Genomic DNA, 26,700 nt, shown 5'->3' on the forward strand with positions numbered 1-26,700 from the left:
ATACAACAAAGTACTTCATATCTTATCCTTTCTTTCCATCTGGGATTCCGCTTGAACCCTCTCTAAAATCCCCTCGCCATGTTCGCTGGACTGAAGCGTAAGGGGCCCGGGGACCAACCTACCAAGGTCAAAATAGAGGAAGACACTATGGGGTTAGAAGGTTCAGAGCTGTCTTCCAAGAACCCAGAGGTGGCAGAGACCGGGGTGGATGAGGAGAACCTCCATTTCAAGGGGGAAACAGCTGCTATTGAACAGGAGACACACGATAACCCCGATATTGCGGCATTGCCCATGGCTGTGAGACATCTGATCAACTTGACCGATGACCCCAACTTACCGACAATCACCTTCCGTTACTTTGTGCTCTCGATCATCTTTGTTATCCCTGGAGCCTTTCTGTCGCAGATGAGCTACTTCCGCACAACCAAGGCACCATACTCCATCTTCTTTGTTCAAATTGCCTGTCACTATGCTGGTCACTTTATGGCCAGAGTCCTTCCCGACTGGAAGATTGGGCTACCTGGTACTCGCTTTTCTTTTAGCCTAAACCCGGCCCCATGGAGCATCAAGGAGCATGTCTTGGTCACACTGACTGCAGCTTCGGGGGCTACGTACAACATGGGGTATGCTCCCATCGTCCTCGCAGAGCTTTGGTACGGCACACGAGTCAATCCGGCAGTTGCCATTTTCTTCATGCTTTCAATCGTATGGATTGGCTACTCCTTTGCTGCGCTGGCCCGACAAATCCTTTTGCCCGACCCGGAGTACATCTGGCCCCAAGCTTTGATGCAGACCACATTGTTCGAAACTTTCCGCAAGACAGACAACTCATCGGCTCTCGCTCGGCGCCAGATGAAGGTGTTTTTCTTCGCGTTTCTAGGGATGACCATGTGGCAATTCCTTCCAGAGTATGTTTTCCCATTCACCTCGTCCCTAGCCTTCCTCTGCTGGGTGGCACCTCGCAATCCGGTGGCCAACTTCATTGGCTCAGGCATTGGTGGCATGGGATTTCTCAATCTCTCGTTAGATTGGTCAAATGTGAACTGGAATGGATCCTCAATCATGACGACCCCATACTGGACGCAGGTCATCTTGTTCTTGGCATTTGCTTTCAATTGTTGGGTCCTACTTCCTGCAGCGAAGTGGGGGAATTTAGGTTCCTTCAAGCACGGACTCATGTCAAACAGCCTTTTCCTAGGCAACGGTACAACCTACCCAACCCTCGACGTGCTCACCCCAGACTATCACCTGAACGTGACCGCTTATGAGGAGTATGGACCGATGTATATGGGCTTGCAAAATGTGTGGGCGACATTTTTCGACTACGCCAAACTTCCAGCAGCGGTCACTTGGATCTTGACGTTTGGATACGCACAGGTTTCCGGGAATGTCCGAAGAATCTGGTCATCTCGCACAGCAGAGAAATCCCCCAAGAACGAAAGCATTCATCACCAGTATCACGACCGCCTCAACGTTATCCAGAGACAGTACAAAGATATTCCATGGTGGTGGTATGGGATTCTATTCACGGTAGCCTTTGTCATTCTGATCATATTCCTCGCACTTGGACATCTCTTCATTCCAATCTGGACATTGTTTGTGGCCCTAGCGAGTGCTGCTGTCCTGGTCATCCCGTTTGCTTGGCTTTACGCTATCTCCAACTACCAGCTTGAGACGGGCTCTTTCAACGAACTCATGTATGGCTACATGGTTCACACAAAAGCCGGCGAGGCCCACCAACACCCCTGTGGTCCTTCTGTCTATGGATCTATTGCGGGTGATGCCTGGTATCGTGCACAATATATGCTCCAGGACCAAAAGATTGGTCACTACATGCACATTCCACCCCGCACGGTTTTCTTCTCTCAAATTTTCGGCACTTGTATGGGTGTTCCAATCAACTATGCCGTCATTCGTTGGATCATGGACACCAAAGGAGATTATCTGACTGGCAAGAAAACGGATCCGCTGAATCAATGGACAGGACAATCCCTACGGACCTCTAACACCATGGGAGTTCAGTACGCTGTGCTTGGTCCGAAGAGGCTTTTTGCTGAGACGGAAATGGCCGTGCTTCCCTGGTCATTCCTTATAGGGGCAGTGATTCCTCCTATTCTCTTCTGTTTCCACCGGTTTTTCCCCCGGCTTCGCATTGACCTGTGGAACGTCAGTATCTTTTTTGGAGGACTGGCGATGTTCTACGGTAACATCAGTACTGGTTACACATCTGCCATTATTGGTGGATATGTTGTAATGTATTGGGCTTACCGTCGCCATTTTGAGGTCTGGAAGCGGTATAATTACCTGATTGCTGCGGCGTTTGATGCTGGATTTAACCTCAACATGTTGCTCGTCTTCTTCTTTTTCGGAGCAGGCAAGCAAATTTCGATGCCAAAATGGTGGGGCAATAACGCAACGTCTGTGGAGAGATGCTTCGCTCTTGACAGCTGATTTGCTTTTATGATTTGGAAAACGAATAGCTGATATTATGAGTTCTAATACAAAAGTTGCTACTTTTTTCTTTTTCAAACACTTCATAAATGCAGGCAGAAGAAGCGCCCTAGTATGTTGTAATATTTATTGTTCGATGGCCTGGGGCTAACACTTGTCTATATAAACATGTTAGACAGGATTGTCTTGCTGTGTAAGTAAAAATTTCCATAGTTTTGCTTGTGGATTTCTTTTTGATTTCAATTTTCAGTTCCTTTTCAGTTGATATACTACTTCCAAGATTGTCCTTGATGCCTCAGGGCAAGATTTGTCACGGGGCTTGATCACCCGCGACAGCCAATCAGACGGCGAGGTCACCCTTACATGTTGTTTTGGTTCGAGGGGGAAGACCTTACTTTGCAGACCGTCTTTTAAATTCCCCTTGCCCCCTTTCCACCAACCATCCTTCCTACAATTCTCCATCAACTCTCAATAAAACCTCATTATGGCTGACCAGGCGACTATTTCCAACTCCAACGAGCAAGCCTTCGCCAAGGGCAAGGGCAAGGCTGACCCCACGCAAGATATGAGCATGGACGAGGAGAGCGAGTCGGAGAGCGAGAACGAGATCGTGAGTCTACAATTTACACACCCATCTACTTATTTTATACTGACTTTGCTGGCGTGTTCCTAGGCTGACAATGGTGTGTACCCCCACTATCACCCCCCCAAGCAACCCATGTTTGAATGACCACATGCGCCAGAATGACCATCAATTGCCTCCATACTGACCCTTCCTGCCCCCAGACGAAGAAGATGACACACAAGACAATCTCAACGACCCTATCGACCAGAGCAACATCATTCAGGGTGGCCGACGCACACGCGGCAAGGTCATTGACTACTCCAAGATCTCCACGGATGAGATGGAGGACGATGAGGATGACGATGAGGAATACGAGAGCCGCGAGGACAACGAGAACAACGATGATGATCAGATGCGCGACTAATCTCGACAAATACAAAACTTCCGGGTGGCATGGAATTGCTTTGAACTATAGGCGCCGCGGATCGGTCCACGATGTTTTTTTCTTTTTTTTTCGCGTGTGTCCATAAGATGTCTCGCGATTCTGTGATGACAATGAATCAATGACTATCTCTTCGGATTTGTTTTTCCAACCCTGTTGATATACACTTAATCCATTGACTATGGGTTGGCCGATGTTCAGCCTATGATGTAATTTGTAGACCAAATAAATATTTCTAGGGGTATAACTTGAAAATGAGTATTGCTTTTCCCATTATATTCCATCATAATCAATCCCGAAATGACCAAATTGACAATAAACAGATGCCCATGCGAACCGTACCTGTTGTGTGTCTTGTGTGTCGATTTCCAGTACTTCCAACTTTGGAAGGTTGGGCTATCACGTGTTGTCCGGCGAATGACAACGCTATGGCCACCTGGATGTTTTTATCTCCGCAAGCATCGAGGAGTCGAACAGTGATCGACTTGGATTTTGACCCTTGCGAAATGCTCGATCGCCGTTGAACAAATTATCTGCAGTTTATGTTCCTCCTCTTCACCCGTCGCGAACTCTAACTACATCCCACGACCGTCATGGCTTCACGGTATAGTTCCACCATTAATTTCTCGGTTCATTATAGGGTGTCCTTCAGCTAATGCAGCAGTAATCTAAATAGATTTCCTCGTCAACGTGATCCCCGCGCCTCTTCGTCTCTCTTCGATCAATACGGTGGTGACTCCCGCCAAGCTAGCAGATCGCCTGCCCAACAACCAGGTGGATACGGGTACGGAGGTTACTCCAGTCCAGCACCTAATGGTTATGCGAGTAGCGGTGCCGCTGGAGCAGGATATCAGAGTGCATCGCCGGACAAAAAGTGCGTTGAGTGGCTCATAATCCTTTTTGAGATCGCTCGCCATTATTCCGACTATGTATGCATAGTTGCTAACTAAGGCTTTGCTATAGGGGACACTACTCCGATGCAGTTCTCTCGTCTCTCGAGTCACAAAATGACGTTGAGGTAGAGGGTATCAGCGCCAAGGTCAAAATGTTGAAGGATGTAAGAAGCCTCGCACCCCGTACTTCCAGGCCCAACGAAAGCAGGTAGTCGTTCGAAATAACAAACCGCTAACGGGGAAACCCCATTTAGATCACAATTGCAATTGGCGATGAAATCCGAGACACCACACACATTACTGACCTCAATGATTCATTCGATAACACTCGAGTCCGACTCCGCGGGAATATGAACCGCATGCTTCGCATGGCCGAGAGCACCGGCATCGGCTGGCGAGTCTGGCTCGGCTTCTTTTTCGCTGTCTTCCTCCTATTCTTCTATGTGTGGATATTCTGAACGTATACCCTTGATGTCTCTCTGAGACGTGCCCTCGCGCTTTATACCATGTCGACCACGCCCGCCTTTCTCGTCTTTATCATCTTTAATCTCCTGTCTTCACGCAAAATCCAGCGACTTGCTCTTTTACTTGGTCTCATATGGATCGAATCATGCACATGACTTATCAGTATCTTAAGCATGGGAATCTTGGCTTTGGCGCTATGAGGTGTTCTGGGACTTATGGATTCTTTGAGCTATGTATATGCAAAACCCCTGCCATTGGGTCAGATTTCGGCTACGTACCGATTTCTGGATCGGCACGTTGGGGCTGCCTGGTATTCATCCCCGGGGGATAATCCAGGAAAGTTGTCCAATGTGATCCGATGATGGCCAGGTTATTTCTGACTGGAAAATGTTTTAAGTAAACCGTACATAATGCATATAAAAACAATATGCAGAAACTGCCCGAGAAAAGTGAGCTATTTACAGGTGGAGATTTACCTTGTAAGACTGTGGATGTTATCTTCAGGATGCATTTGAAGTCATGTTCATTGAATTTGCTCATAGAATATCTTAACTCATAAGGTATCATAAGCTGCCATCAAAACTCCGAGGTAGAATCCCCGCGAGATCTATCCTTTTATACCCGCCCAAAACGCTGTAGAGGAAATTGAACAAGTTTAACATCGTCTCGAATAGCCTCTAGTTTAGACTATCCCTGGGCCCACCGATGTGCCGCGGGAACCTTCTCGCAAACCCGCTTCGTCGACTGCCCTGGCTGGTAATGGATGCACGCAGGTCTTCATCACTGTAAAGCATGCTGCTAGAATCAAATGCATCGCCACCACCGCTCCAGCGATTGAGGAAACGGCGCTGGGCTTCAGTCTCAGGCTCGCGACGCAGAGTCGGAGGTGGAGGCAAACCACCACGGCTGTTTGGCGTGCTGGTGCGGAAGTTCTCGGCAAACCTGGTTTGAATGATACTGGGTTCATTTTCATCTTCCTCGTCACTCAGCTCTTCTTCGCTGTCTGTGTGCTGCCATTCCACCTCTTGCTCCGAGCCTTGCTCTGCAGCATCAGGGATATCATCGTCGAGGTCGCGCGTCATGTCTTCACTCACACTCTCACCGTCGGCGGTAGGTATCTCCGCATCCAGATCAGGCTGGTTGTCGAAAGCATCCTCTTCGTCATCGTCATCATACAGGCCTGAGCCCTCGTAGTCATCATCGGGGAACCCTTCGGGGATGTCATCATCCAAGTCGCGCTCCATGTATTCTCCCTCGTCACCAATGTCATCTTCCTCGAGTCCCTCTTCGCCTTCCTCGATAAGACCTGAGGCCTCCTCCTCCGCGTTGGGGATATCGTCATCCAAATCGCGCTCCATGCCTTCGTCCTCTTCGACTTCTCCTGTCTGCATCCCCATGTCATCATCCATAATTCCTTCTCCCTCTGCAGCTTCCATCTCAGCCGCAGCAGCTTGTAGCGCCTCTTCACGCTCCGCTTCTTCCTCTTTCATACCGAGCATTGTCTTCGCACATCCCGCCGGCCTGATCCATGAGTATCCGAACGACGCAATGTTCAATTTTCGAGAGCGTAGCGAGCGTTCTTCTGCAGCTAATGTAGCGATTGTGTTGGCAGAAGAGCGGGAGGGCATTAATGAGCGATGACTGCTGGGTGTGCCGCTGGCATTGCGTCGGGCGAGGTGGTTGGCAGCGGAATTGTCGCCAGCTTGTTGATCCGAGGTAGAGCGATATGGTTGGGAAGATCCGAACCAAAGTTCGTGGGACTATCGAAGTTGTTAGTCTTCTCCGGGGCTATTTGAGAAGTTTGAATCGCTAGAGCCTGGGACGTACGTCGCGCGGGGTGATGGATGAAAGGGTGAGCATCTCTGCAAGGGTTGTTGTTTCAATGCTGGATTTGGGAATACTATGGTGCCTCCAGGGCTATCCCGATGTTTCTGTTTATGGAGCTTTGTGGGGATGGTCTGTTGCAGATGCAGCGTTTTGTAGCTGTGCTCCGAAATAGTATGGTGCGGCGAGTGGAGTGATCGCTGGTTCTGGGACTTCACGACGCGTGTGAGCTTTAATTCTCTTGGGGAAAAAAAGTCATAGAGAAGCAATTGGCGATGTTGATATAGGCGCACGATATCATCCAGAGTCGGGAAACCGCGCGCGCGAAGGCAGAAAAGGCCAGAGCTCCACAGCCAATCAATTCATCTATGCGGGGAATCCCCCGGCCCTATGTTGTACTTTGTACTTTGTATACATACCACACAACTAGTTAACTAGTTAGCTAGCTATGTAGTCAGTTATATCTCCTCCGTATGTTTTAATGTACTACATTCAGAGCTAAGTACCATATATGTAGGAACACTCTAGAAAGCCAAGGCTAATTATATTCCACCTAGTATCACCTATTAGTGTCTAATAACATTTATAGCTTTAAACAACACAGAATAGTCAGCCGCTTATGCGGCCCTGTTTATGCCTTGGATGTTCTTCTTAGTTGTTCTTTTTAGACGTCTTTTTAGACGTCTTTTTAGGTGTCTTTTTAGGTGTATACGGAGGCAGTAAAAAAGCATACTTTGTGCAAGAGACGTTTCTATGTACTATAACCTTTGATTCTATCTAGATCGATGCACCTAGGTTTTATTTTTGCAGGGCTTGTCATGGATATATATAACCCACACCTTCTACATATATTAGAGAGCGTTACTTTTCAGTTTCTGTTGGCTTGGCCTTAGGCCTGCACAGCATGGGGAGAGGTGCTTCCGCCTAGGGAGTACAATCAATGATGGGTTTAGCCTTTTATTAATCTAGGCCCTTAGCTACAGGCACTGCATATGTACTCCGTACTACGATGCATAAATCAAGGACCAGCCAAATGACTACATATGAAGGTAAGACCCACCTGAGTCAAAATCCAAGACCTCTCAAGACCTAGATACAGGGGGAAGTGAGCTGGTGCTTCACTGGTACGATGTTCTCAAGTTGTATACCGTAAGAAGTGGGATGTTAGTGCATCCCAAATGGAAATATTGGTTCAAGTGATGAGATGTTCGAGTTGTTCTCATAGTTGATAGTTGATGTGTTCAATGTCAATATTGTTGCCTCCGGAATCACCCGACACCACCAACCCGGTGAACCTAAAGTGGACAAGAGGACACTCGGAAAAAGCCGGGTGGAGACTGTTGTACCTAGGTAGCTTTCCCCGAAATCATGACGTTCGATGGATGTGTCTTCTCATGTCTTCTTACTTTCATCGGCACTTTGATTGGCCTAGAAAAGGCGGGGATCATGTGATATCCACTCTGATCTGGTTCCGGGGTCAAATCTGCTGTAAAATACGGTAACTATGTATACATTGCTACATTGCTACATATGTACTCCGTATGTGAACTATAAACAAAAAGAAATCAAATGCAAGAGGAGAATACTAATCCTATTTCACCCGATCAATATTGATGTACTCCGTATATGGTAATGGGCTAACACGATGTGTAGACAGCTAGGCTAGACAGCTAGGCCAAAAAGGAGAAAGATCCTTAGAAGAAGTTATGTATTCTTATTATTATCATCTACCTTATCTCTATATCTTCACATGTCTAGACGGATCACTTTTCTCCGGACTCTATTTGTCTCCAAATTATACAATGGGGTAAAGTATATGGGAGTGTTTGAAAATGTAAAACATGGGGAAGCAGGGATTCCGATTAATTCGTGGAGCTGAATCCTTATAGTCCAGGGGTAGAGGCAATGCTAATAAACAGGTCAGGTATTTTGAATCGAACCGCGATAAGCAGTTTGGATGACTTCAAACGGGGTGTCCGCAAACGGCTCCCCGAAATCGGGCTGTGCATCTACAAGCGAAGGTGAAAGGTTAGAGAGGGGAAACCCGGGAGAGGGGGACTTGGCCGTTGTCGGAATGTCCACGTAGTACCGTTTACTTGTGACAGGTATTTGCATTACCATTGGATGTCTGATTGTCTTTTAATATGCCCAATTAATGTCCACTTGTCCACTTGTCCACTTCATGTCCATGATAGTTTCCTACCTTTTTTTTTTTCTTTTTTTTTTCTTTTCTGTGTCTTTTCTGGTATGAAATTGAATATAAGATATTCTTCAAATCGGTACTTTTGCTAGTTGTTTTTTTTAGTACTTTTTCAGGTTCCCCCCTTCCTGCAGATGCAGACTAAATGCAAACTGGCGGCTCGAAACCAAATGGATTAAGCACTACATCTTGGCCCCACTGGGGAGTGCGCCCATCCACCCGGGTCTCCCACTCTCCATGTGAGAATTGCCTTATTTCTAATACGGGAATGTGTACGGAGTACGGAGTGTACTCCGTACTGTGTACTTCGTATGTATATGTCCAATGAGCAGTTCTGATCCTTTTTTTATGGGTCGATGGGCCTTATGGGCCTATGGGGCCGCCCGGCCCACTGGACCTTGTTTTCTTTGAGCGTTGGAGGGAATGGAGAAAATAGAAGGGAGGTACGGAGTAGACATAAAAAATCAGATATAAGAAATAGGTTGTAGAATTAGTTATATAGTATAGTGATATATAGTAATATATATAGTAATACTATATATGATAGTTATTTAGTATCGCTACTAAAGTTAGTTGACGTAGTAAAGAGCTAACCCTGGGTCGTAACATCTTCCCTCTGATTGGTTGAGTGATGCTTATCTTGGGATGATTTGCACTCCGTAATCATAATGATTATCATTACTTTGGAATGCTCTTGGAAGCTGTTTTCGTCTACTGCGTACTGTTGGATGTCAAACTTATGCCCTGTTCAACTGAGTAGAGAGCTTCTAAGTGGCATGTTATTACATGTAGCATAGCATGTAACATGTTTTATTGTTTTACTGTCTTACTATTTTACTATTTTACTCATATTTCTTTCACTTACCTAGGTAAACATCCCCTTGCCGTTTCTCTTGGCTGCTTTCACCTAACAATTTGCCACGGTAAACTCCCCACCATTGTAATTTTTCCCTTTTTGGGTACATCGGGGCTTGCAATCCCCGGACCTGCTGTCCCGCCGTAATCGCCCATCCTTTTTTTTTTTTACTCTTTCTCCCCCCCTCCTTTTTATTTTCTGGTTCTCCTTTTACCTTCCCCCCTCTTCCTTCCATCTTCAACTCTTTCGCAGAAGCTGGGTGATCATTGACCTGTTTGTTCCCCCCTCACCCGCGTTGCGACACACACCCTGTGACGACATCGCTGTCAACCCCCCCAGTCAACCCCCAAATCGGCGGGGTCCTTCCTAGAAACCAATCCCCTTCGGTTACCATTCCATTCTCTGTCGGCTCCCGGCGGAAGAATGGGTCTTAACTTGGAGGAGCTCTATGGCAAAGATATAAGTGAAGAACAGGCCCCTCATGAGTATTCTCAGTACCAACCCAAAAAGGGTTATGGCTGGGCCAATGCTCTGCCAGAGCGGCAAGGTTTGTACAACCCTGAATACGAGAAAGATGCCTGTGGTGTAGGCTTTGCAGCGTGAGTGAATATCTCCCTGAGGCTGGGTCCCCAATTGGAGACATGAGGACCAACTCAATTCTGACGGACAAATCAGTCACATCAAGGGAAAGGCAAGCCACAAGATTGTTAGCGATGGTGAGTGCTAGTTTTCTACACTTTGGGCTCAAGGGCAGAACAAATGAAGCTGATAAGAATCGAACAGCTCGCAATCTGCTGTGCAACATGACCCACAGAGGAGCCGTTGGCTCTGATGCACGGGACGGTGACGGTGCTGGTGTGATGACTAGTATTCCACACAAGTTCTTCATTAAGAACTTCGCCCGAGAGGTGGGTGTTCATCTCCCCCCGTTGGGACAATATGCGGTTGGCAACTTGTTCTTTAAGCCCGATGAGGAGGCGCTCAAGCAGTCCATAGCGAGTTTTGAGGAACTGGCCACGACACTCGGCTTGCGCGTTCTTGGATGGCGTGAAGTGCCCCGGGATTCAACTATTCTTGGTCCTGCCGCACTATCTCGTGAGCCCATTATTATGCAGCCATTTGTGGTCTTGAAATCAGCATATGGTGAAGGCAACAAGCCCGAGATCACTGACACTGAAACGTTTGACGAGAGAACTTTTGAGCTTCAGTTGTACGTTCTACGAAAGCGTGCTACTCATGTCATCGGTCTCGGAAACTGGTTCTACCTCTGCTCTCTCAGCAACCGAAACATCGTCTACAAGGGTCAACTCTCTCCCGTGCAAGTGTACACGTACTACCACGATTTAGTGAACGTAGACTACGAGGGCCACTTTGCCCTAGTACACTCTCGGTTCTCTACAAACACATTCCCATCCTGGGATCGTGCCCAACCCCTCCGGTGGGCTGCCCACAACGGTGAAATCAACACCTTGCGAGGAAATAAAAACTGGATGCGCGCACGAGAGGGTGTCCTGCGGTCAGATGTCTTCGGTGAGGAGCTTGACAAGCTATACCCCATTGTTGAGGATGGCGGTTCCGACTCAGCTGCATTCGATAACGTGCTTGAACTACTCATGATCAATGGCGTTCTATCCCTTCCTGAGGCAGTGATGATTATGATTCCCGAGGCCTGGCAGGACAACCCAGCCATGGATCCAGCCAAGTCCGCTTTCTACGAGTGGGCTGCCTGTCAGATGGAACCTTGGGATGGCCCGGCTCTTTTCACTTTCTCCGATGGACGCTACTGCGGTGCTAACCTTGACCGTAACGGTCTCCGTCCCTGCCGGTTCTACGTAATGGACGATGACCGCATCGTCTGTGCTTCCGAGGTAGGCGCTATTGATATTGACCCCGAGAGAGTCATTCAAAAGGGCCGCTTGCAGCCTGGAAAGATGCTCCTGGTTGATACCGTGGCTGGGCGGATCATTGATGACGCCGAGCTCAAGCAGACTGTTGCCCGCCGCCAGGACTTTGCCGGCTGGCTGGAAAAATCGCTTCTGAAACTCCCTGCTATCAACCAGACGCTACTTGACTCCAACGTTGATCTTTCTTTTGCCCTGGACAACAACACCATTCAGAACGACCCCCGCCTCCGAGTATTCGGGTACTCCTTTGAACAAGTCAGCTTGATTCTTGGCCCCATGGCCGCAGACTCCAAGGAAGCTTTGGGTTCTATGGGTAACGATGCACCTCTCGCCTGTATCTCCCAACAGCCTCGCCTACTCTACGAGTACTTCCGCCAGCTCTTTGCCCAGGTCACCAACCCTCCCATTGACCCTATCAGAGAGGCTGTGGTTATGTCCCTCGAATGTTACGTCGGTCCTCAGGGAAACCTGCTGGAAATGGACCCTTCACAATGCCACCGTCTGCGTCTTCCCTCTCCCATTCTGAGCATTCCCGAGTTCAATGCTTTGAAGAATGTCAACCTAGTCCACCCGGATTGGACTGTGCGAACCATCGATATCACGTTCGAGAAGAGCAAGGGCACCGCTGGCTATATTGAAGCGCTCGACTCCATCTGCGATGGTGCCACTGAAGCTATCCAGAATGGCGACAAGGTCATCATTCTCTCCGACCGTGCTACATCCGCCGACCGTGTTCCAGTCTCTGCCTTGCTGGCGACCGGCCTGGTGCACCATCATCTTGTCCGAAACAAGTGGAGATCGCTTGCTGCCCTGGCAGTTGAAACTGCCGAGGCTCGCGAGGTCCACCACCACTGTGTTCTGCTAGGATATGGTGCCGATGCCATCAATCCCTACCTGGCTCTAGAATGTATTCTCAAGATGAACCGGGAGAAGTTGATCCGCAAGGACATCCCTGATGAGAAGGTTGTTCAGAACTACAAGTCATCCTGTGATGGTGGTATTCTGAAGGTCATGAGTAAGATGGGTATCTCTACTCTCCAGTCCTACAAGGGTGCCCAGATTTTCGAGGCCCTTGGTATCGACGACAGCGTTATTGATCGCTGCTTCTCCGGTACTGCCAGTCGCATCCGTGGTATCACGTTTGATCTGATTGCCCAGGATGCTTTCGCCTTCCACGAGCGTGGTTACCCCTCTCGTCCAATTGTCGAGGTTCCTGGTCTGCCCGAATCCGGCGAGTACCACTGGCGTGATGGAGGTGAGGCCCATATCAACGACCCCACCAGCATTGCCAACGTACAGGATGCCGTTCGTACCAAAAACGACAAGTCCTACGAAGCGTATGCCAAGTCCGCACATGAACAGATCAAGAACTGTACTTTGCGTGGAATGCTGGACTTCGATTTCGACCAGCGTACCCCCATTCCCATTGACCAGGTCGAGCCTTGGACCGAAATTGTCCGTCGCTTCGTGACCGGTGCCATGTCCTACGGTTCCATCTCTATGGAATCTCACTCTACAATTGCGATTGCCATGAACCGCCTGGGTGGCAAGTCCAACACTGGCGAGGGTGGTGAGGATGCCGAGCGTAGCCAGAGAATGGAGAACGGCGACACGATGCGGTCCGCCATCAAGCAGATTGCTTCTGGTCGTTTCGGTGTGACATCCAACTACCTAGCCGACGCTGATGAATTGCAAATCAAGATGGCCCAGGGTGCCAAGCCCGGTGAGGGTGGTGAATTACCCGGCCACAAGGTCGTTGGCCCCATTGCTCGCACTCGGTTCTCCACACCGGGAGTCGGTCTTATCTCCCCGCCCCCGCACCACGACATCTACTCCATTGAAGATCTGAAGCAGCTTATCTACGATCTCAAGTGCTCTAACCCCAGAGCTCGTGTCTCCGTCAAGCTCGTATCTGAAGTTGGTGTTGGTATTGTCGCTTCTGGTGTGGCCAAGGCCAAGGCTGATCACATCTTGATCTCTGGTCATGATGGTGGTACTGGTGCCTCGCGCTGGACCGGTATCAAGTATGCCGGTCTTCCTTGGGAATTGGGTCTTGCAGAGACTCACCAAACTCTAGTTTTGAACGATCTTCGTGGTCGTGTTGTGGTCCAGACTGATGGCCAAATCCGTACGGGCCGTGACCTTGCCATCGCCTGTCTCCTTGGAGCGGAAGAATATGGATTTGCCACAACTCCTTTGATCGCATTAGGATGCATTATGATGAGAGTGAGTACATTCAGTCTCTGGTTTCCCAACGAACAGCCTATTAACAAATATATTTTCCCTAGAAATGTCACCTGAATACCTGCCCTGTTGGTATCGCGACTCAGGATCCCGAACTGAGGCAGAAATTCAAGGGTACACCGGAGCATGTTATCAACTTCTTCTACTATGTTGCCAACGAGATGCGTGCTATCATGGCCAGATTGGGTGTTCGTTCGGTTAACGAGATGGTCGGTCGTGCTGAGCTGCTTAAGGTCCGGGACGATATTCGGAACGTCAAGCAGGAACGAATTGACCTGTCACTCATCCTGACCCCTGCTCACTCACTTCGCCCTGGAGTTGCTACCTACAATGTTCGCAAGCAGGATCACCGCCTTCACACCCGCTTGGACAATAAGTTGATTGCTGAATCGGAGCTCGCTCTTGAGAAGGGTCTACCTTGCCGAATTGAGTGTGATATCGTCAACACCGACCGTGCTCTGGGCTCTACTCTCTCTTATCAGATTAGCAGACGTTATGGCGAAGCTGGTCTTCCTCAGGATACCATCCACGCGAACATTAAGGGCTCTGCTGGTCAATCCTTTGGTGCCTTCCTCGCCCCCGGTGTCACACTTGAGCTTGAAGGTGATGCCAACGACTATGTCGGTAAAGGTCTTTCCGGTGGTCGTCTCATCGTCTACCCCCCGCGTGGAGCCGCGTTCAAGGCTGAAGAAAACGTCATCGTCGGTAACACCTGTCTTTACGGTGCCACCCGCGGAACTTGCTACTTCCGTGGTATGGCTGCTGAGCGTTTTGCTGTCCGTAACTCTGGCGCTACTGTCGTCGTTGAGGGTGTTGGTGATCATGGATGTGAGTACATGACTGGTGGTCGTGTACTCAATCTCGGACCCCACTGGCCGCAACTTCGCTGCTGGTATGTCTGGTGGTATTGCCTATGTTCTGGATAAGAACCAGGACTTCCACTCCAAGGTTAACCTGGAGATGGTTGAGATCTCCAGCATCGAAGACCCATCAGAGATTGCCTTTGTTCGTGGTTTGGTTGAAGATCACCACCATTACACCGGCTCTGAGTTGGCTGCTCGCATCCTACTCGACTTTACTCGTGCGCTCCCTCACTTCGTCAAGGTTCTGCCAACCGACTACAAGCGTGTCATGGAGGAAGAGGCTGCTAAGGCGGAGGCTGCAAAGAAGGCCGAATTCACTCTTCCTCAGCTCCCCAGCACCCCAGTCAAAGCCGAGAAGGCCAAGGCCGATGACTCCAAGAAGACTGACTTGCTGGATATCGAAGACAGCATTAGCGATTCGAAGACTGAGAAAAAGCGATCCGCATTGATCTTGGATAAAACAAGAGGTTTCATGAAGTACAGCCGCCGCAGTGAGAAGTATCGCAATGCGACAACCCGTACTCGCGACTGGGGCGAGATCTCCCACCGCCTCAGCGAGGACGAGCTAAAGTACCAGTCTGCCCGTTGTATGGATTGTGGTGTTCCATTCTGTCAATCTGACACCGGCTGCCCCATTTCCAACATCATCCCTAAATGGACCGAATTGGTATTCCAAAACCAGTGGCAGGACGCTTTGAACCGTCTGCTCATGACCAACAACTTCCCTGAGTTCACCGGCCGTGTCTGCCCTGCGCCTTGCGAAGGCTCCTGTGTTCTAGGCATCAATGAAGACCCCGTCGGTATCAAATCCATCGAGTGCGCAATCATTGACCGTGGATTCGAGATGGGCTGGATGGTTCCCTGCCCCCCTAAGATCCGCTCCGGCAAGACCATTGCTATCATTGGCTCTGGACCTGCTGGCTTAGCTGCCGCTGATCAGCTCAACCGCGCTGGTCACAGCGTCACCGTTTATGAGCGTGCCGACCGAATGGGTGGTCTTCTCATGTATGGTATCCCCAACATGAAGCTTGACAAGAAGGTTGTCCAGCGCCGTATCGACCTCATGGCCGCTGAAGGTATCAAGTTCGTTGCGGGCACTGCTGTTGGCCCTGACTGCGAGGTTTCCCTGCAGTCTCTCCGTGCCACAAATGATGCTGTCATTGTTGCCACTGGTGCCACTGTTGCGCGTGATCTCAAGGTCACTGGCCGTGAATTGGATGGCGTGCACTTTGCCATGCAATTCTTGCATAAGAACACCAAGTCCCTCCTCGACTCTGATCTTTCGGATGGCGCATACATCTCTGCCAAGGACAAGCATGTTGTCGTCATTGGTGGTGGTGATACCGGCAACGATTGTATTGGTACCTCTGTCCGCCATGGTGCTAAGTCGGTGACCAACTTCGAGTTGTTGCCCCAACCTCCTCCAGAGCGTGCCCGTGACAACCCTTGGCCCCAATGGCCCCGTATCTACCGTGTCGACTATGGTCACACCGAGGTCAAGACCCACATGGGCAAAGACCCACGTGAGTACTGTGTCATGTCGACCGAGTTCGTTGACGATGGCAACAACCACGTCAAGGGCATCAACACTGTCCGAGTTGAGTGGACCAAAAGCGCTACCGGCGGCTGGGATATGAAAACCGTCGAGGGCAGCGAACAATTCTTCCCCGCCGACCTTGTCCTCCTCTCTATGGGATTCTTGGGCCCCGAGGATCGTGTCTTTGGTGAAGATATTGAGCTTGATCCTCGCAAGAACATCAAGACTCCTCCCGGCCATTACTCGACCAACATTCCCGGTGTCTATGCGGCAGGTGACTGTCGCCGTGGACAGTCTTTGATTGTCTGGTGAGTTTTCGTCCAATTCTTATATAACTAGTGATTTACTAATATGATTCTAGGGGTATCAACGAAGGTCGCCAGTGCGCTCGCGAAGTGGACGCTTTCCTCAGCGGAACCAGCTCCCAGCTCCCAGTCACCGGTGGTATCGTCCGTCGTCCTGCCATCGACTCCGTCCCTCAACCCACTGAGGTTGCCGCTTAAATTTAGCGGCGATGTAGGACATGTTTACGACTTTGACGGCCATTTTCACGACAAAAGTTTCATGGATAAACTTGTGACTTAGACGGGGTTCCATGGAGTTGGTTCTCTGCGCGAATGAAAAAGCCTCCAGGACTGCGCTTTCTTGAGTTTTGCTTTCTACCTTTTGTTTTATTTTTCTTTTATTTTCATCCTTTTTATCTTTTTGCTTCAGCGGTTCCCCCCCCTTCTTTCTAGTTTGCAAGGTGTTTAGAGCGTCTGCCATTCGGTGATCTCTCTATTTCTGCTGTACATAGCTTTTCTGCAAATCTGACTATGCTCCATCATTATTTCAAATTCATCTATAAAGCTGAAAGCTGAATGTCTCGTTTTCTTTGAGGCTCTCTATGTCTTTGTATTAAAGAACAAAGAGCTGGAGAGTGTCAAAAATGTCTTTGTGCTTCTTTCTGTGGTAAATTCCTCTTGTTAAACTTGGATGGCCAGCTTTGATGGTTAAATTATATATAATCGTCCTTGTATCCTTGATTTTTTCGGACCATTCCATTCCATTCATTCGTTTTAACTAATCCAGCTTACCTATTTCACAGATCCACAGATCCTATACATCGCAGACATGGGCGACGAGGCCAATACGACAATCGAGGCCGCGAATGATCTCAATCCAAACGGCTTCATCACGAACCGCGAGCTCGACGGCGAGCGACGTTCCATCCGCCACTATAATGATGGTCGAGTATCCGGCCGCGGTAGGAGTGTCGAGGGTAGCCTTCGAACAAAGATGCGGAAGAACTCCACAGGGGCCGGAGTTCGCGCCAGACCCCCCACCTCTCGCTCTCGGGACCTGAACGGTCCATCTGATATCGCTGATATCACTGCTGCCATGGTCAAGCTCACTGTTGACCATCCCACTAGCCCTAAGGTAATGAGACTTAGCAAGAAGTTGAACCTTGATGCCGATTCGGGGATTGAGACTGTGACTCTGCGAAAGGTCACTCCTTCATCTACGGCTAGTGTGGCCTCCTCTACGTGCAGCACGGGCAGCAGAAGTTCAGTCAATGCTAGGATAGCGGAGATTGAAGGTCGAGTAAGGAAGCACATTAAGACCCAACTTCAGTCTATTAAGGAGGAACAGGAAGAGTAATAAAGAGTGAAGTTCGGATTGGGCAACTAGAGAATTGGAGAACATCACCTTACCTGTCTTCTATTGAATTTCTGAATGCTAACATGTCGAATTGCTCTTTACAATAGGTCTTACAAGCTTGCTCCGCAATTGAGCTTTTACACGCATGGCGGCAACTCACAGCTTCCTAGTATATGCCCAATGGCCTGAAAGAATATGGGTAAGTAAAGTATGTTTGGGATTTCCTCTTTGATATTCCGAGACATATCTCTTGTGTCCACGGGGGTTTAGGTCTTTGCTAACACGTTTCATAATTTCATGCCCTCCATTTATGCGGTGTTCTTCAACCATTTCTTGAGGCGTTTTCAGTCAATCAATCTATTTCAGCATCATTCCTTCCCTTTAATGGAATTTTATAGATCGTAAGGCATAGTTATAAAGCCCACGTAAAGACAGATCTAAGAAATGCTGGGCATATAAAACCATACAGTGTAACAGAAAACAGCCTATAAGTGCTATATGCGAATCCGCGGAGTCCTCCATATGACCATCGAACAAACGCCGATACACAGGGGAAATGGAGAGTATCATATTATACATGAGTAAATGAAAGAAAATGGTGTATATCTACATATCGTAACAAGGAGAGAAGAGAGAAACAAGGAACATCATGAAGCCGTCCGTTCCGCCTGTTGTTTCGCTGCTTCATCTTCGGCCTTCATCTCCTCCCACATTGCGGCAAAGTTTCCCTTGAACGAGTCTTTGGCTGGGTCTAGCCGCACATCCCAGACATCCTCACTGCTGGGGCCTGTCTTGTACTTAATCGACTTCTTCCGGTTGTGGTCTCGGATCTCTCTCCTGCGCAAATCTTCCGGCCAAGTTCGTGTCTTCATGCACAGCCATAGATTATCCCAGTGATCGCTGCATGAACGTAGTTCTCCATATCGATAAACATTCACAAATTGGCCGCCGAAAGACTGGCAGAAGAAGGCGTAGTCGAACGCATTGCGGCAGGACATGGTATCTTGGTAGAGAGACTCGGGGGAGATGGGTGATGAAGGTGTTTGGGATTCTGGCGACGGATTGCCATCAGGGGTCAGCCCTGTTCGTTTTGAGAGCGACGCATCCTCCGCTCTGAGATCGGCCAGGATTTGGTTGAATTCCAAGTCGGCTTGTTCGTCGGGGGTCAGGGTCTTCGATGGTGCATTTTGTTTTGCTGGTTCTGTAGGAATTGCGGATGGGATATCTTTGGGAGTATCCTTGGAAACATCCTTGGGACTTGATCCCCACAGCCAGCCCATTTTGTTCTGCAAGAGGAAAGAATTGGTGGATCTATCGCGACACCTTGAAATCGCGAGGTTATCTTTTTCGCGGTAATCAATATGTCATGTGACTCCGATAAACAGTCCCGATAACCAGTCACGAACCGACGTCATCAATTTGGGAAGTCGATTTAAACTGGATCGCTCTTCCAACTTTGTTTTTAGCTCTATTCGGTATGTGTCTATGATCAGAATGAGATCGAAAACCTTCCCAAAAGGTCCGTTGGCCCTTTGGTCTCCGATACGCTCTCGTATCAGCGCCAATGCCTCCCGGGGGTGGAGAACTCCGCTTTGGGGGCACTCGACGATACGATGCACATCTTCTATCCAGTCGGGACATATTTCAGTAGGAGAAAATGAAGGGCTTGTCTATGTCAATAGTGAGCGCTAGGTTATGGCGAGCTATCATGTCTATGCACTAACTAGCTCTAGATATATTTCCGCACCGATTACAATGGCTGCTGCGGGGACCCCTCAGTCATATCCAGCCTCTCGAGGGATTTTTGACACGAGTCAACAACCCAGAACTAGCGGCAGCTGATCCTACTCGTATTGTTCAACGAGCCTTACCCAAAGACCTAGGTCTGGAAATCAAAGAGGTAGTGACGAGGTACAAAGAGGGAGGCGCATTCGTGAAGTATGCGCTCAAGTCGGACATCAGCAACGAAAGTATTCAAAATGCAATCAACGAGCATTTGAAAACCAATCCCATTAAGCCATGGTTCAATCCAATATTGAAAGTCGATGTAGACCTCGTTCGCGGAACGCCGTGGATCGAAGACCTCTATCGAATCCCAAGTCAGACCCTAAAGGTGGAATTCTTGGCAACGTCCCCGGATAATTCAGCGGTCGAATTAACTCAAGAGTCCCTATACTCAATGTTCCGACCTTACGGCAAACTTCTGGACATCCAAACACAGCCCTCAGATTCGAAGGTCGAACCTCGATATGCAATTCTGCGATTCGAGCGCCCCCGGTTCGCTGTGATGGCAAGAAACTGCATGCACGGATTTATTGTCTCCGAAGAAGCAGGGGGTGGCAAGTCCGGTACAAGGTTCAAGATCAACTACGAGCGCAAGATCAAGCTGTTTATGATTAAGGATTGGATTCTGAACCATCCGAGACTAGTGATCCCTGCTATAGCCGCCCTGATAGCTACTATTACGGTCATCATCTTCGATCCGATTCGCACGTTCTTCATCACGCTCAAACTCAAGTCGTCGTTCCAGAGTGAAGAGAATCCAGTGCTGCAGTGGGTTCGCAAACAAGCCAGCAAAGCCAGCATGTTCTCATTTGGGAAGCGAAAGTCGGACCCGCGAGGTCTAGCGGCTATCTGGGAAGACCGACAAGCAGAGATTGCACAACTGCGTGCCTGGTTAACGGAGACCGCGGAGACCTTCATTGTTATCCATGGTCCTCGGGGCTCAGGGAAACGCGAGCTTGTTTTGGAACAAGCTCTAAAAGAGCACAAGTATAAAGTCATCATTGACTGCAAGCAAATTCAAGATTCTCGGGGCGACACAGCCAAAATTTCACGAGCAGCCGCTCAGGTCGGCTACCGACCGATCTTCTCTTGGATGAATAGCATCAGCAGCTTCATTGATCTTGCTGCACAAGGAATGATTGGCACCAAAGCTGGCTTCTCAGAGACGCTAGATGCGCAGTTGAGCAAGATCTGGCAGAATACTGGTGTCGCTATGAAACGAGTTGCCTTGGAAGGTAGACGAAAGGAGGACAAAGATTTCAACATGTCCGAAGATGAATACCTGGAGGCTCATCCCGAGGTGAGACCTGTCGTTGTAATTGACAATTTCCTCTATGATGCGGATGATAGTGTTGTGCTCGACAAACTTACTGAATGGGCGGCTGGTCTGACATCCGCAAATATCGCTCATGTCATCTTCTTGACGACCGATTCCTCTTTTGCAAAGCCATTGAGCAAAGCCATGCCTAATCAAGTGTTCCGCACAATTGCCTTGGGTGACTGCTCGCTCGAAGTTGGTCGTCGTTTCGTGTTGAGTCATCTGGATGCAGAGGCAGGCGATGGTGACGATGAACAGAATGCAAGGCGCAAAGAGACGCTTCGTAGCTTGGATTACTGTATCAAGATGCTGGGTGGTCGAGTTACTGACTTGGAATTCATGGCGCATCGTATTGAGGCTGGAGAGACCCCTGAAGGTAAGTCTATCTTTGGTTTTCATCCGGGGAATTTTACTAACCATTGTATAGCTGCCGTGGACCGTATTATTGAACAGTCGGCGTCTGAAATCCTGAAGATCTTCATCCTCGGAACAGAGTCGATTGCACCCCAATGGACCCGTGAGCAGGCGTGGCATCTGATCAAGTCTATAGCCCATTCCAAGGATGGAAGCCTGTTGTACAACAAAGTCCTCCTCGACGATATATTCAAGGACAACGGCGAGGCAACTCTCCGGGCACTCGAGCAAGCAGAGCTCGTCTCCATTGGAACGGATAAAGGATTTCCACGATACGTCAAGCCGGGCAAACCCGTGTATCGCGCTGCTTTCCAACGTCTGGTTGCGAACAAGACCCTGCAGGGCCGCCTTGATCTCTTAATTCTCTCACAGCTCATTGGAAACGAGAATTCAAGTATCACGAAGTATGAGCAGGAGCTACAGGTCCTTGGCTCGCTGCCAAAACATCCCTGGGAGCTATCCTCGCGGATTGAATGGCTTCTGCGCAAAGTTCACGGATCGCAGTCGAAGATTCTCAAGTATGAGAGTGAAAGTGCTGCCTTGTCAAAGGGTTTGCAGAAGGAGAATTGAGCTTTTAGCTACTGTATTAATCTCATCTCAATATCACTCCATTACTAATCACACTATGTTACTGAAGCCAGTCCTTTCTTTGTTTGAGTCCTGCTCCTATGGCTTTAAATTTATCGTGGGTATAGATCTGCTGTAGTATAAACGTGAACCCCGTGATTGTCAGTTTTGATCCGACTATTCACAATATTATCTGAGAATCCTCCTTCATTATATCAGAACAAAATTACCATCTATTTTGAAAATATTCAAGATGAATGAAAATGATTTCAACAGAGATAGAACTGAGCTGCCCAGGTCCACTGCCCACCGTGAGACTCGAGCTTAGTCAGCCAGAAAAAGCACACCTCCGTTTGCCATCGTGTCCCTTCACCCTTCACCTGGATAGATTAGTTGTTGAAAGTCTCTGGGGTGAATCAATTCAAATTGCCTGTTATATCATATCATCTACCTCGAGCCCTTGAGTGGGTGCTGGCGCTGTAAAACCGTGCTATCTTGCTTGGCAGGGGTTGTTTTGGGCAACATTGATTCAGCCACAATGGAGAGACACGAAGCCTCAAGTCTTATACAGGCCGTTCGAGAGAAATATTTCGGCGTAAGTTGGTCAACGGTTTTTGCTGTTGTGGTGTTGGTATGCATCACAACCCGGATTATCTCGGGCTTTCAAAGTCGACGTGAGCGAGACCCTTCAAAATCACAGACGGTGCGACTAGCACCTTATTGGTTTCCCTGGATTGGACATGGCCCTGCCTTCTTATGGAATCATGTCACCTTCTTTACAAGAACTCGGTTGGTCTTTCACTATATTGCCATTCTATGTGCCTGCTAATAAGGTTATAGGGAATCTATGAATGAGCCTGTGTTTGGCATTTACATTCGCGGTGTGAAGCACAATGCTGTGGCTTCTCCATCTATGATGAAGACTGTTTTATCTGTCAAAGCTGTCACGCCACACAACCAAGTGCTCGATCAGGCTCTGCAAAATGTCTTTGGCGACCGCAGCCTCATCCGCAACCTAGATTTGGATCGTCACCAAGGAGTTAGCGATAAGGCCTCTACCATTCTCAACGAAGAGGCTTTTGTCACTGAAGCTTCGTCTACTATTACCCGTTTAGTACAACGTGAGATGCCGAATCTGGTGAGCTTCTGCCGGAGCATCGTTGACCAATATCCCTGGGAGCGTGGAACCAGTGGAGTTGAACTTCCCGAGGATGGGGACCAGACAGTCTGCGAGGCCAATTTGTTTGCACTCGTGAGCAATTTCATTGGTCACGTTACTTCTACTTTCCTGATGGGTGAGGCGTTCGTGGAGAATTTCCCTAATCTCGCAGAAGACCTTGGAAGACTCGACGATTGCTTTGTGACATTGTTTGCCGGCACTCCTCGCTGGGCCCCGCATCCAGCGGCTTCCGCAGGACATGCGGCCAGTGATCGGCTTCGCCATATCTTTTCGGTCTTTCACCGAGCTTTTACCGCTTGGGATGATGGGATTGACGCCGGCATTGAATTGCGTGATCTTGATGATGTCTCTGAACTGGTCAAAGATAGGATGCGGACTTTCCGCAAATTGGAGCTATCTCCAGGTGCCAGTGCTGCAGGGCATTTGTCTTTGTATTATGATCTGATTGAACACACGACCAAGATCACTTTTTGGACAATTACTCATCTCTTTGCCGAACCTTCACTTCTCGATCAAGTCCGCAAAGAGATTGCCCCTTATGTGGTGGCTTCCAGACCAACTCGCGAGGAAACCGGTTTCCCCTTCGATGAACCTCCTCGTCTCTCTCTGGATATTGAAAAAGTGCTCACATCTTGCCCTCTATTCAGAGCGTGTTACTATGAGACTGTGCGCCTTCATTCGGCAGGAATTTCGTTCAAGAAGCTGGCGTCTGATGTGACACTTTCCGAGTCGGCAGAAGAAGCCGCCTATGGTCTGACGGAGCCCCGTACATACAAAATTGCAAAGGGCGAGGATGTCATTGTGCCCCATGGTGCCCATTACCACGATGCTCGATACTTCTCAAATCCGGAGCAGTATGATCCCCTACGATTTCTCGTGAGTGATCCTGCAACGGGAAAACAAGTGGCTGATTCAAGCATCCTTGCTCCCTTTGCGGACGGATTGTATGGGTCGACAAACAATGGTTTCACCGAGAGAGCTATCTTGACTTTCACTGCTGGTATTGTGGCCTTGTGGGATATTGAACCCACAAGTGGTAAATTCCTCTCAGTTCCAGGGCACAAGACTAGCTGGGGGGCTTTCCGACCGACCAAGGAGCTGCGGGTGAAGATGAAATTGAGAGTATAGATTGTATTGGGGCATTGGCATGTTATTATAAAGAGAGCTTTCTAAATTTAATTTAATACACGACACATACAACATACAAAGTACATAGATATACCCCCTCGGCTCGGATTAATATCCGGATCGGCCTTACGCCGATGACACCATCCACTAAGAAGAAGGCAATATATAAGCCGCCTAATTCAGGCCGTTATAGTTCCTAGTCTTTGTGGAATTGTTACTCAAATCGAAGAAAACACAGTAAAATGGACGAACCGAGCCCCAACGGGGACTACGATCTCACAACTCCAATCACATCCACATCTGGACTTCGCCAGGGTCTAACATCCTATGGAGATGCTCATTTCTCCCTATTTCTCCGCAAAGTATTTATCAAGGCACTTGGATATTCAGAAGATGCGCTTTCACGTCCCATCGTGGGTATCATCAACACTTTCTCAGGGTTCAATCCCTGTCATGCCAATGTGCCCCAGCTTATTGAGGCGGCCAAGCGCGGTGTGCAACTAAATGGAGGACTGGCGATAGAATTTCCTACTATCAGCGTTGCCGAGTCATTCTCGCATCCAACTAGCATGTTCTTGCGGAATCTTATGAGCATGGATACGGAGGAGATGATACGCGCCCAGCCGTTAGATGCTTGTATAATGATCGGGGGTGGGTTTGAATAGTTTTTTTATTTATTTTAATATTGACGTCTTGTTATTTGGGAATAGTTGCTGACAGAATTTAGGGTGCGATAAAACCGTTCCTGCTCAGTTGATGGGTGGTATCTCTGCCAACAAGCCAATCCTACCGCTGATCACCGGTCCAATGATGCCAGGAAGCCATCGCGGTCAGCGTATTGGAGCCTGCACTGATTGCCGAAACAACTGGGCAGCTTTTCGGGCGGGTGAAATTGACGTTGAGGAAATCTCGGCCATCAACGAAGAGCTTGCTCCAACGGTATGTGCAGATGCATTCCCATGAGATACAAGGTCATTCAGCTCGCTAACCAGAATGGCTACTGATGTAGATAGGAACATGCGGTGTCATGGGAACTGCTAGTACAATGGCTTGTGTGACTGCTGCGTTGGGTATGATGCCACTTCGGGGCGCAACTGCACCAGCAGTATCATCCGCAAGATTGCGAATTGCCGAGGAGACTGGCGCAAATGCAGTTGCAATTGCAAAGTCCAAGAGAAAGCCACAAGAGATTTTGACAAAGGAATCATTCTGGAATGCTATCACCGTGCTCCAGGCCATCGGGGGTTCGACAAATGCCGTTGTTCACCTGCTCGCTATTGCAAACAGACATCCAGAACTGCAGGGAGTCATCACTTTAGATACCATTGAGGAGATTGGCCGCAAAACTCCGCTGTTAATTGATCTCAAGCCGAGTGGAGATAACTATATGAATGATTTCCACAATGCAGGAGGCATGATGGCGCTGTTGCAGGTGCTTCGGCCCTTGCTCTATTTATCTGCTGTGACAATTACCGGGCAAACTCTGGGTGAGGTCCTCGATGCATCTCAATCCAAGCAGCTTTCCTTTTCGCAACAGATTATTCGGCCGATGTCGGACCCTTTGTTTCCCGCATCATCCTTGGCTGTTCTGCGTGGCAATCTTGCCCCAGACGGAGCGGTCCTCAAAGCCTCAGCGTCAAAATATCGGCACTTACTTTCACACACTGGACCGGCTGTAGTGTTTGAGAATTCGGCCGACCTTGCCCAGCGGATCGATGATCCAAACTTGGTTGTCACGAAGGATAGTGTATTGGTCCTGAAGAACATTGGCCCGGTTGGCAACCCGGGTATGCCAGAGGCCGGTCTTATACCGATTCCAAAGAAGCTAGCAGAGGCAGGGGTTAAGGATATGCTACGGCTTTCGGATGGTCGAATGTCAGGGACCGCGGGCGGAACCATTATCCTCCATATCTCACCTGAAGCTGCGCTGCCAGAGTCACCATTTGGTGTGGTGGAGACTGGTGACTTGATTATTTGCGATATCGAGACTAGAAAGCTGCACTTGGAGGTTTCCGAGACAGTATTACAGACTCGAATCGAGAAACGCAGGCAGAGTCTTGTAGGAGAGACACAGGCAAGAAAGCAGAGGAGAGGCTACCGCGGGTTGTATGAGCGATCGGTGAATCAAGCACAAGAGGGAGCAGACTTTGATTTCTTAACCGCTGGAGGCGCCAGCACATAAATAAAATTTATTTCAGATACAAATTCAATATTAAACAATATCGCCTTGGATCAATCGAACTTTGGAATGTCTGGGGAAAGGGGGGCCCTTACCCTGAGCCCTGAGCCCTATTCCATTACTCAATTGGGTTAAATCAATCAAAGCGCGTAACGCGAACGCGTCTGACCTTGCAGATCCCTGACCATTTGCGATCCACCAGATTAAGATCGAGAACGATGCTCCAGACTTTCTAGTTGCAACT

General features: G+C 48.8%; 10 protein-coding genes across 10 annotated transcripts; 8 read left to right on the top strand and 2 right to left on the bottom strand.

Annotated features, from left to right (window-relative positions):
* Positions 1-78: 78 nt before the first annotated feature.
* On the top strand, positions 79-2,451 carry N7455_010127 (OPT family oligopeptide transporter; the record flags this gene model as incomplete). Its single annotated transcript, XM_040954141.2, has 1 exon — positions 79-2,451. One exon carries the CDS (start codon positions 79-81, stop codon positions 2,449-2,451), a length of 2,373 nt encoding a protein of 790 aa, XP_040815408.2.
* Positions 2,452-2,935: 484 nt separating this feature from the next.
* Positions 2,936-3,440, top strand: N7455_010128 (histone H2A.Z-specific chaperone CHZ1; the record flags this gene model as incomplete). Its single annotated transcript, XM_040954026.1, has 3 exons — positions 2,936-3,061; positions 3,125-3,134; positions 3,238-3,440. 3 exons carry the CDS (start codon positions 2,936-2,938, stop codon positions 3,438-3,440), a joined length of 339 nt encoding a protein of 112 aa, XP_040815386.1.
* A 504-nt stretch (positions 3,441-3,944) lies between these two features.
* N7455_010129 (SNARE domain- containing protein) lies at positions 3,945-5,269 on the top strand. Its single transcript, XM_040954177.2, has 4 exons — positions 3,945-4,062; positions 4,135-4,332; positions 4,422-4,515; positions 4,606-5,269. The coding sequence occupies exons 1-4, from the start codon at positions 4,052-4,054 to the stop codon at positions 4,807-4,809; spliced, it is 507 nt and encodes a 168-aa protein (XP_040815328.1). The 5' UTR covers positions 3,945-4,051; the 3' UTR covers positions 4,810-5,269.
* Positions 5,270-5,493: 224 nt separating this feature from the next.
* Positions 5,494-6,676, bottom strand: N7455_010130 (uncharacterized protein; the record flags this gene model as incomplete). The annotated part of the gene is made up of 2 exons (XM_040954006.2): positions 5,494-6,576; positions 6,644-6,676. The coding sequence occupies 2 exons, from the start codon at positions 6,674-6,676 to the stop codon at positions 5,494-5,496; spliced, it is 1,116 nt and encodes a 371-aa protein (XP_040815347.2).
* A 3,213-nt stretch (positions 6,677-9,889) lies between these two features.
* On the top strand, positions 9,890-16,913 carry N7455_010131 (glutamate synthase (NADH)). Its single transcript, XM_065606378.1, has 6 exons — positions 9,890-10,295; positions 10,372-10,412; positions 10,480-13,826; positions 13,889-14,740; positions 14,778-16,552; positions 16,606-16,913. Exons 1-6 carry the CDS (start codon positions 10,120-10,122, stop codon positions 16,745-16,747), a joined length of 6,333 nt encoding a protein of 2,110 aa, XP_065460341.1. The 5' UTR covers positions 9,890-10,119; the 3' UTR covers positions 16,748-16,913.
* Positions 16,914-17,357: 444 nt separating this feature from the next.
* Positions 17,358-17,885, top strand: N7455_010132 (uncharacterized protein; the record flags this gene model as incomplete). Its single annotated transcript, XM_040953995.2, has 1 exon — positions 17,358-17,885. One exon carries the CDS (start codon positions 17,358-17,360, stop codon positions 17,883-17,885), a length of 528 nt encoding a protein of 175 aa, XP_040815455.2.
* Positions 17,886-18,532: 647 nt separating this feature from the next.
* N7455_010133 (EMI1 family protein) lies at positions 18,533-19,165 on the bottom strand (the record flags this gene model as incomplete). The annotated part of the gene is made up of 1 exon (XM_040954128.1): positions 18,533-19,165. The coding sequence occupies one exon, from the start codon at positions 19,163-19,165 to the stop codon at positions 18,533-18,535; it is 633 nt and encodes a 210-aa protein (XP_040815419.1).
* A 196-nt stretch (positions 19,166-19,361) lies between these two features.
* Positions 19,362-21,972, top strand: yme2 (uncharacterized protein; the record flags this gene model as incomplete). Its single annotated transcript, XM_040954181.2, has 3 exons — positions 19,362-19,566; positions 19,619-21,364; positions 21,416-21,972. Exons 1-3 carry the CDS (start codon positions 19,371-19,373, stop codon positions 21,970-21,972), a joined length of 2,499 nt encoding a protein of 832 aa, XP_040815401.2. The 5' UTR covers positions 19,362-19,370.
* A 535-nt stretch (positions 21,973-22,507) lies between these two features.
* On the top strand, positions 22,508-24,277 carry N7455_010135 (uncharacterized protein; the record flags this gene model as incomplete). The annotated part of the gene is made up of 2 exons (XM_040954047.2): positions 22,508-22,758; positions 22,810-24,277. The coding sequence occupies 2 exons, from the start codon at positions 22,508-22,510 to the stop codon at positions 24,275-24,277; spliced, it is 1,719 nt and encodes a 572-aa protein (XP_040815530.2).
* Positions 24,278-24,519: 242 nt separating this feature from the next.
* ilv3C (putative dihydroxy-acid dehydratase) lies at positions 24,520-26,459 on the top strand (the record flags this gene model as incomplete). Its single annotated transcript, XM_040954221.2, has 3 exons — positions 24,520-24,928; positions 25,005-25,216; positions 25,287-26,459. The coding sequence occupies 3 exons, from the start codon at positions 24,520-24,522 to the stop codon at positions 26,457-26,459; spliced, it is 1,794 nt and encodes a 597-aa protein (XP_040815331.2).
* Between the last annotated feature and the right edge of the window lie 241 nt (positions 26,460-26,700).

The sequence above is a fragment of the Penicillium solitum genome, assembly GCF_028829755.1.
Source record: "Penicillium solitum strain IBT 25940 chromosome Unknown utg000008l_segment0_segment0, whole genome shotgun sequence".
Lineage (NCBI taxonomy): Eukaryota > Fungi > Ascomycota > Eurotiomycetes > Eurotiales > Aspergillaceae > Penicillium > Penicillium solitum.